The sequence below is a fragment of the Orycteropus afer genome, unplaced genomic scaffold, assembly GCF_000298275.1.
Source record: "Orycteropus afer afer isolate SDZICR_OR568_19922 unplaced genomic scaffold, OryAfe1.0 scaffold00007, whole genome shotgun sequence".
Classification (NCBI taxonomy): domain Eukaryota; kingdom Metazoa; phylum Chordata; class Mammalia; order Tubulidentata; family Orycteropodidae; genus Orycteropus; species Orycteropus afer.
The window spans coordinates 15,261,117-15,271,278 of NW_006921594.1; the positions used below are offsets into that span (position 1 = coordinate 15,261,117).

Sequence of the window (10,162 nt, forward strand, 5' to 3'; positions counted from 1 at the left end):
ATTAAAAAAGAAAAAAAAAGTCATTCTCTTACTCATCAAGGAACCAAAAACCCAACTGTCATTGAGTCAATTCTGACTCATAGTGACCCTATAGGACAGAGTAGAACTGCCCCCTTAGGGTTTTCAAGGCTGTAAATCTTTACAGAAGTAGACTGACTCATCTTTCTCCCACAGAGAGAGCAGCTGGCGGGTTTGAACTGTGGACCCTTTGGTTAGCAGCTGAATGCTTTAACTACACCACCAGTGCTTCTTCTCTAGTTCTAAAGAACCCCACAAACCCAGTGCCATCAAGTTGGTTCTGACTTATAGTGACCTCCCCTCAGGTTTCCAAGGTGGTAAATCTTTGCAAGGCAGTAGAGTAGATTGCTTCATCTTCCATCAGTGGAGCAGGGGTGGGTTTGAACCCCCCAACCTTCTTGTTGGCAGTCACATGCCTTAGGCACTACGCCACCAGAGTTCCTTTCTCATCAAGAAAAGGGAAACATATTTTAACTGATGAGTGAATACCGAAACATGGTGCAGTAGAAAGGAGCACACTTAAATTTTTTTTCTTGTTTTTAAGAATCTAGAACATCTTTATTCTAATTCTGATTCTAATGCTTACTTATCTTGGTGACAATGGACCTTGCTAGGCTTCCTTCTCCCTAAGCCACTCTCTCCCCCACTTATTTAGTAGGAAGGATAATAAGTTACTGCAATATTGTTTGCCTTAATCAAGATAGTAAATGCTAAGAATGTAAGCTTAGGCTTTAGAGTACTGGAAATGGAACAAATAAAACACAATTAAAGAGAATGTTGACATATTGTGATAAATGTAACTAATGTCACTGAACAGTTTGTGCAGAAATTGTCAAATATAAAACTGACTTGCTGTGTAACTTTCCACCAAAAAATCAGTTACAAAAAAAAGAGAGAGTAGGCCTTGAACAGGGTTTTTTTTTTTTTTTCCCATCTCAATTTTTTTTCAGCATTGAGAAAATTTGTTTTATCTGGTCACGTTTCAAAGTCTCTCTCCTTTCTGCCCTGCCCCTCTGAGTGGTTGAAATTCGTCTTCTCCCACCCTGTCCCTTAGTGACTGGGTAATAATTCCTCTTACCAGCACACCTTTGTTTGGGTGGAGGAAACAAGCAAGAGGCTGGCCACAGATGACACTCCCTTTATTATGAAATTATCAGAACTGTTGAAGGAATAGTTTGGTGAATGCCTGCATTTCCTACAGTTACTGTTTTTCTTTCATTCACATTTTGTTTTGTGATACTGGTTATTATCCCTGTGGTCACCCTTTCCTGTGCCTTTCCTGCCTATGCATTCCTACCTTCCTAGCTTTCTCCCTGTGCAGATGCTGGCCTTTTACTCTCCCGCGATGGTTCTGAGGAGTGAATCTCTCTGGTGTTCAGCTTGTAGGCCTGTCTCTTGTTTGGCTGAGAGTTAGCCACAGGAGTGAGTTCAGTTCAAGGTCCCAAAGTGTGGCCAAGCGCCAGCCTTAGCCTTGAAAGTTCCACCAGTTTCTATCCAACCAGTAAACCTGACCTTTTTTTTTTTTTAATGATTTTGAGTTGTGCTCTACATTTTTCTCCCAGTCTGTCTAGGCCCTTCTAACGTGATCACGTTCAGAGCAGTTGGTAGTGGTAGCCAGGTGTCTTTCGGTCTCAGGGTCATGGAGGCTGAGGTTCATGTGGTCCGTTAGTCCTTTGGACTAATTGTTGGCATGCATCTTTAATTTTTTTTCACTCTTTGCTCCAGATGAGCAAAGAGACCAGTAGTTGCATAGAGCAATGAATTTGATGATAGCTTAATAGACCATTCACCATCCTAGCTCTTTGTATTTGTGATCTAAACTAGGATTTGTTTTTTCAAAAAGAGAAGAAGAGCTTTTAAGGGATAAATGCATGATTTTTATCTTAAACAGTAAACATAAGGAACAATACAGAAAACCAAACCTGCAACTCATAGCAACCGTAAAGGACAGACTAGAACTGCCCTGCCCCATAGGGTTTCTGAGGCTGTAATCTTTATGGAAGCACACTGCCATATTTTTCTCCCATGGAATAGTTTGTGGGTTCAAATCACAGACCTTTCAGTTATCAGCCAAGTGCGTAACCACTGTGCCACCAGGGCTTCTTAAACAGTAAACATACTGAAGTGTAAATTTATACCAAACCCCAGAATCATAATAGATCTCATATCCTTGACCTTTTCCAGTTCTCTGCCTGCCTAGCTCAGTTATCTTGCTCTCTGACTGCCTGTTGGTGAAGCCACAAAAGGAACCTAGGGATAATTGGGTCGTTGTATAATCTGACTGTGCTCAGGATTCCTTATTTGCTAGATGAGTAGTTGACCATGGGATGGCCATCACGCGGTATGGCCATTATGTGCTATTCATTGTACTGCACACAGCTCACCCAGAGATCCGGAGACATTTCTGATGGAGTTTGTGCCGTGTCCATTTTCTGAGTCCCTGGATGCAGGGTGGATGGTCCTGGTCTGGCATGTGGGGGAAGTGCTTCCCACTCATGGCAGCTAGTGTGTGTTAGAGGAGATGCCTTATAAACAAGACTACCTTTCTGTGAGAGGAGAATGAAAAGATTATCCAAAGAGAATATTGGTTTCTGTAGGAAGGGCATTAGGGCATAATATAAGGTTATAGACTTGGAATGCAGGACCCCTGGTGGTGCAGTGGTTAAAGCACTTGGCCGCTAATGGGAAGGTCAGTGATTTGAACCCACCAGCTGCTCCTTGAGAGAAAGATGTAACAGTTTGTTTCTGTAAAGATTTATAGCCTTGGAAAACTTGACAGTTCTATTCTGTCCTGTAGGGTAATATGAATCTGAATTGACTCGACAGTAGTGGTTTTTGTTTTTTATATTTGTTTGACCTATTTTTAGAGACAGTATTCTTAGCTAGCCTGTGAGCTCCAGAGATAAGTGGACTCATCTATTAATTTTCTGTTTAACTTTCAAAGTCCCATTGAGAGAAGGAGCTGTTGCACTTTTGTTACTATCAGAGCAGTGTTCCTTCTATTTTTGCTCACATGTCCTCACATCTGGCTGAGAATTCAAATCTGAACCATAATATATACTAGTGATACAAGTTTCTTTCTCTATATGCCTTAATTAAAAACTTTTTTAGAACAAATTTGTTGTTGTTGTTGTTGTTATGTGCCGTCGAGTTGGACCCGAATCATAGCGACCCCTCCTTGGGTTTCCGAGGCAGTATCACTATGGAAGTAGGATTGCCCAACCTTCCTTCCAAGGAGTGGCTGGTGGGTTTGAATTGCCAGCCGTCTGGTTAGCAGGCAAGTGCCTTAGGCACTATGCTACCAGAGCTCCTCTATGAGAGATAAGGCCCTTTTAAACATAACAATACTATTACCACACCACTGTTGTTGTTTGTCCTCCAGTGGCTTCCGAGTCATAAAGACCTTCTGGTTAGCAGTCAAGTGCCTTAGGCACTACGCTACACACAAGTAGAGAGAATAATATAACAACATCCCCCCCATACACAGATACACAAGCACACATGCGTAACCACCATTTAGCAATATTTGGTCATTCTTGCTTGATCCAGAGTTATATTTTTCCCCAACTGAGCAAATCTCAGACATCTTATAATTTCATCCATGTATACTTCAGGATGTATCTATGAAAGATGTTGTTGTTTGCCGTTGAGTCGGCCCCGACTCATAGCGACTCCTCCTTGGGTTTCCGAGGCAGTATCACTACGGAGGAAGGTTGGGCAATCCTACTTCCGTAGTGATACTGCCTCGGAAACCCAAGGAGGGGTCGCTATGAGTCGGGGCCTACTCGACGGCACATAACAACAACAACAACATCACTACGGAAGTAGGATTGCCCAACCTTCCTTCCGAGGAGTGGCTGGTGGGTTTGAACAGCCACCCTTCTGGTTAGCAGTCATTTAGGGAGTTTAATTTAGTGATAATGTGTAATTAAGTAGTAAATAGTTTTTAATTGGACCATTCAGTGTTCCCAGCATACTGAACACACATTATCATGAGATTTGTGAATTGGAATTAATAATAAACTCACAAAACTCACTGCCATCGAGTCAAATCTGACTCATAGCGACCCCACCTTGGGTTTCTGAGGTGGTGTCACTGCAGAAGTAGCTTGCTCAGTCTTTCTTCTGAGGAGTGGCTGGTGGGTTTGAACCTCCAGCCTTCTGGTTAGCAGTCAATGCCTTAGGCACTACGCCACCAGAGCTCCCATATAGAGGGACTGTAAAAGGAGCTGTGGTGGCACAGTGGATAAGGCACTTGACTGCTAACTGGAAGGTAGTAATTCAAACCTACCAGCTGCTCTGCGGAAGGAAGACAAGGCGATCTACTTCCGTAAAGATTTACAGCTGCAGAAACCCAATGGGGGTTGCTATGAGCCAGAAATGATGTGATGGCAGTGAGTTTGGGTTTTTGTTTTGTTTTGTTTTGTTTTGTATAAGATGGGCATTATAATTTTTGGGGGGTGAGTTGGGGGAGACCAAGAAACAGTTATTAAAAATGAAGTTCATTTTTTAATAGTGGATAAAGCATGGGCTTTGGTGTTAGACAGTTCCCAGTTTTGAACCTACTACTTACTCTCTGAGCCCTTGATACCCTCATCAGCAGGGTAGTAAAAACACCACCTACATTTCAGAGTTGTTGTAAGAATTAAGTAAGATAATATGTCAGTGTTGCCTAAATTATAAAATGTGACTAGTGTCTTAAGAAGTAATTTTATGACCACTTATGTCTAGAAGCTACAGTGTGTTCTCTCTTAGTGGTTCACACAGTGTGTTAAGACTTTAGGCTTTGAGAACTCCTGTGGTCAGGAAATTTGCTTTGCTGTGCTTACCTCTGTATTTCCCAAAGAAACTCTTCCTCTTTCCCTTCTTCCTCCCCCAGTGGAACACCTGTAATGTGTTATAGTTTATTTTGCTTCATGGAACACAGTACTGGAAATAAAATACCTAGCATGGCACTCCTCATATGTCTTTAAAAATGCTAATTTTCTTTTCCTCATTTTCAGTGCTAATTTTAATTGTTTAAAGTCTGTTCTGAACCCTTCAGCCCTGAAGTGGAACCTACCTTTGGGAATTATGTTTCAGCCAAACAATAGATAGGTCTATAAAGTGAACAGTAACACCCATGAGGAACATGCATCTCAGAACAGTCAAGCATATGAGACCAAAAGACCTTTATTTGTCCAAAAATCAAAGCTCAGAAAGCAGGAAGGGGCAGGGAAGAAGGATGAAATGGAAATGGGGAACCCAGGTAGGAATTGGGAAGAGTACCATTACATTGAGGAAACTGTAACTAATGTCACACAAAAAAATGTGTATGAATTGTTGAATAGTAAACTAGTGTGCTCTGTAAACCTTCACCAAAATCACAATAAAAAGTTCAAAAAAAAATTCTGTATTGATTTTTGAATTAAATAATAAGGTATTTATTGATTTACTTTGTTTTATTCCTTATTTACTATCTTTAGTTCATATTTTTATCTCAAAACATTATTAATAGATTTTGAGATTAAAATGAAGGAAAAATAAGTGCATTGGTGATACATAAGTAAGAATCTTAGATGCTCAGTATCTGGGCAACTCCCTGCTTCACTAATGCAGCACAGTTCAAATGTTCATAAATATCCATAGGACCTGCTAAACTATTTCCTAATGCTCTTGGAGTTACACAGGTGTATTGAAGGATGTTGTTTATTAATTCCTGCACCTGCTTTGGGTCTCCCAACACTAGGCACAATCTATCCCTCTGTCTCTTTTTTTGAGTAAGTTATAAGAATTCTTCATAATTAAGAAATGAGAAAGAACAATTTTGCAATTAAAAAATATTATATGCTAAATTAAAAGAAAATTTGTTTTCAAAGTAAAGTAGGAAAATAGTTTGTAGGAAAAATTAGAACTATAAATAGAAAAATTTAAAAATATGAATCAAATATGAACTATAAGTAAAAAGAATAAAGGACAAATTTGCTGTCTTAGAGATACCCATTGTTAACACCTTATTCTTTTTTTTTTTGTATGTTTCCCAAAAGTGGTATCATATTATACATGTTGTTTTGTACCTTGCTTATTTTACTTAAAAATGTCATAAAAATACCTTTACCTTCTCTTAGAGTCTACCTTAAGAGAGTGCTTTCTCCCTCCTTAACTGATTTCCTCGTTATTCTAAAGGAGTTTCCACACAAGAATTTGGGTTGGAGGAAGAGCAGTGAGAGGAATGTGTTCTGTTGGGTGGTAAATTGAGGGACCTACATTATAGAAATCCTTACTGGGTACACATAAACTACTGGGATATGAAAATTATGCACAGTAAACATCCCTTATTTTGGTAGGGTTATCTTGAACAAATCCAAAAAAGATCTGAGTTTAACTTACTGCTGAGAAGAAAGAAAAGTGGTTTACGAAATCAAGGGCTGGGGATTGTATATTATACATACCTAGGTTCAAATACAAAAATCGGAATCATTGTTAATATAGTGCCTAGGTGGTTTACTGCCTTTTAAAATTATATCACAACAAACAAAAAGCTTACTATAAAGACATATAGTACATGTTTCTCCTGATGAAAGATATTCCTGGAAAAAAAAAAAAAGGTATTATTGGACATGCTTTAATCTGATAGTCATTTTTAATGACATCAGGAATTGAGAAGCAGTAAAATGCTATTACTATCTTTCTGACAATTTTAGTTTCACTTTTTGTTTTCTTACAACAGGTGGATATCATCCAGTGAAAATTGGAGACCTCTTCAATGGTCGATACCATGTTATTAGGAAGCTAGGATGGGGACACTTCTCTACTGTCTGGTTATGCTGGGATATGCAGTAAGTGTTCCTCGTCAGAATGCTTGATTCCTGGTCTGGCTCAATGTTCTTAGTTTCCTAAGAAAGTATGGCTGAGGGACCTGTTTTTTGCATGGAACTGCTTGGCACAAGCCTGCTCCAGCTGACCATCTTCCTCCTTCTCAGTTTGAAATTAATTTGCCTGGTATCTTAAAATATTTAACTTTGTTCTAGCTTTGTTTCTGAAACTTATTAATTAAAGTTGCTTTACATTAAGGTCATACTGCTTTTCTAGTAATTAAATATATCGGAGAAACATTCAACTGTAAAATAATAATGAATAGCCCTCTCAAAGCAGCGATATATGACTTTTTGAAAACTATAATCCTTGTCAAGAAACTGCACAACTACATAGTGTCTTGTCCCATGGTTTGAAAAGTACTATATAAGTTACATAGTTTATATAATATTTACATAAACTAGTACTATGTAAGTTTCTAATATTGGATAAATCTGATTGGTAACATATTTTTTTTTTTTAAAGGGGGAAAAGATTTGTTGCAATGAAAGTTGTAAAAAGTGCCCAACATTATACAGAGACGGCCTTGGATGAAATAAAATTGCTCAAATGTGTAAGTATGACAAAATGTGAATGAAAAAGAAAAATTAATGACTTAAAAATCTCACAGTGGTTTTTTTCCTGGGCAATACTAAAGTTGAATTTATTTTTCATAAGTTCAAATATTAAATATTAAATCTTTTTTTGTAACATCACTTTTATTAAAAACAATTTTGTTGAAATAATAGAAAAAAAATAATTTGCATCTTAAGCTCTTGCCTTCTTCCCTCGTGTTTCCTGGTATAGGTTCGAGAAAGTGATCCCAGTGACCCAAATAAAGATATGGTGGTGCAGCTAATCGATGACTTCAAGATCTCAGGCATGAATGGAATACGTATCCTTTCTGACAAATCTTTTCCTTCCTGAAGGGTTAATTATAGTTTTTCTTTTCACTTCTAAAGAATGTAAATATTTCCAACCCCTGTATGAGCTGGTTTCTTTCTGTATTAACCTTAACATAAGCCTCGAGTATTGCAGAGTGTTATAAAATGGTATTCCTTTAATGGCCTTTTGAGTTTTTGGTATAATAGAATCTTACAAAAAACTTCTTCTTTCTAAACAACTTGATTTTTTATTTTGGCATGGAAGTATTATTATTTTTTTTCCATTGACTGTGGGGAAGTTTATTTTTGCAGTGGTAAATGGAAGCAGAGACTAGGAATGCTGGGTGCTTTAAACATCTTTAGATCAGTTTGTAAGGATTACATATGCCCTAGTAGCCACCAAAGGAGCTCTGGTGGTGTAGTGCCTCAGGCACTTGACTGCTGACCAGAAGACTGGCAGTTCAAACCCACCAGCCACTCCTAGGAAGGAAGACTGGGCATCTACTTCTGTAGAGATACCACCTCAGAAACCCAAGGAAGGAGTCGCTGCGAGTCCAAATGGACTTCATGGCAGTGAGTTTTTTTTTGTTTGTTTGAGTAGCCACAGAATACAGTGTGAGGTTAAAGCATTTTTTGAGTCTATAAGGGGAAGATGCTCTGTTAATGTGTATGTAGAGAAATTGCATTTGAGTGCTTTTAGTACTGAATAGTAACTAATAATACTAAATTCTGTTTCCAGGATGAAACAGCCTAGTCTTTCAAATAATTGTAATCACAGTAGATCATCTCTCTGCCAGGTGAATATGGAAGGGTTTTGGTTTTACTTATTTTATTCTCCGTTTGCCATCTTTGAAAAAGCCTGGTGAAATAAAATGCTATGTTTCTGTACTAGTTGATAAATCTGACATAAACCAGTGCTTGTTGGAAGTGACACCTATTGTTTTTCTTTAAAAATTTTATGAAAAGGTTGAAACACGTAATAAAAGTATAGATAATAGCACAGTGAATTTCTGTAAACCTATCACTGAAATTTAATACTTATCAAGGTCTGACCATAATTGTTACATCTGTCTTTGCTGAGTTATTTTTAAATCAAAGGCGACATGTCCTAGCCTTTTAACTCTAGAAATGTCAGTGTGATTCTTTTTTGAACTAGGGACTTTTCTACAGAAGGTTCTTCGTCCTGCTTTGGGTGAGGAGTGACTGGGGTGGATCTTGAAAGCTTGTGAGGGGCCCTCTGAGGTGTGCACCATTGCTCTCTCCCTGTCTTGGAGCACAGAGCAGTGAAGAAAATCAAAGATGTGGGAACAATCCAAAGGGCTAATGGACCCTGGGGAAAACCCCCCACCCTGAGACCAGAAGAACCAGATGTTGCCTGGCTACCACTGCCAGACTGCTCTGAAAGGGAAGGCTCACAGTAGGAGGTTCCAGATAGAGGAGGAAAAAAATGCAGAACAAACCTCAAAATCGGGGGAGGGGGGGGGGGGGGGGGGGGACCAGGCTTATTGGTCTGATAGAGAATGATGGAACTGCCAAGGCTGGAACTGAACCCACCCCCATGGCTCAACTTTCAGCTACGTAATAATAGATCTATAAGGTGAACAGTAACACCAGGGGGGTGGCATTCCTTACAGTGGTCAACCTACTAGATCAAACGGGCACCATTTACTCAAGGATGAAGATAAGAAGGCAGGAAGGTATAGGAAGGAAGGAGGAATGGAAAAGGTAAACACAGGGAAAAAGTGGAAAGAATGCTGTTAAATGGCAGTCAGTGGCTTGAAATAAAATGCTTGTGAATTGTTGAGTGGAAAACTAGTTTGCTCTGTCAACTTTCACCCAAATCATAATTTTTTTTTTTCTTTTCAAAGGGACTTTTTAAAGGAAAGAGAGAATGGGTGCAAAACTGGAAGAATGTAATCAGTGTCACTAAATGGTACATATAGAAAGTGTTGACATGGCGTATGTTTTGCTGTGTATAGTCTCAAGAACACAAAATTATACTTAAAAAATAGGGACCTTTTTTATTTTTTTTAAGACATCACCATAATGCAATTAATTCAGGGAGAAAATTAACTATAGTTCTTTATTATCACATCGTACTTAGTCCATATTCAGATTTCCTTGTTCATTATCCCCCCAAAAAAAGGCTCTTTAAAAACTCATTTGAATCACATTTCGCCAAACAGGGTTATTTTCTCCTAAGTCTTTCTTAATCCAGAGAAGTTTGCCCCTTCCCCCAAAACTGTCACCTTAATTGAGCTGTCCCAGATTGTTATTTTCACATTTTTCTATTTCATTAGAATATGCTCCAGAGCATTTACTTTCTCAAAAAGAAATTACCCTGATTGAAATGAATGATTCTTGAAAGATGAATGAATTTTTTGGTGAACTATGAGTTAGGTGTTCCTCTTGCTTTTTAAGAAGAG

At 38.6% G+C, this 10,162-nt stretch overlaps 1 protein-coding gene across 1 annotated transcript in view; it reads left to right on the forward strand.

Moving 5' to 3' along the window:
• The window catches only part of SRPK2 (SRSF protein kinase 2), a 198,531-nt gene that overhangs the window by 115,097 nt on the left and 73,272 nt on the right, over positions 1 to 10,162 (forward strand). Inside the window, exons 4-6 of the mRNA XM_042781411.1 lie at positions 6,728 to 6,836; positions 7,339 to 7,426; positions 7,660 to 7,747. Of these exons, the coding sequence (XP_042637345.1) occupies positions 6,728 to 6,836; positions 7,339 to 7,426; positions 7,660 to 7,747 (285 nt within the window). The remainder of the gene's footprint in view (positions 1 to 6,727; positions 6,837 to 7,338; positions 7,427 to 7,659; positions 7,748 to 10,162) is intronic.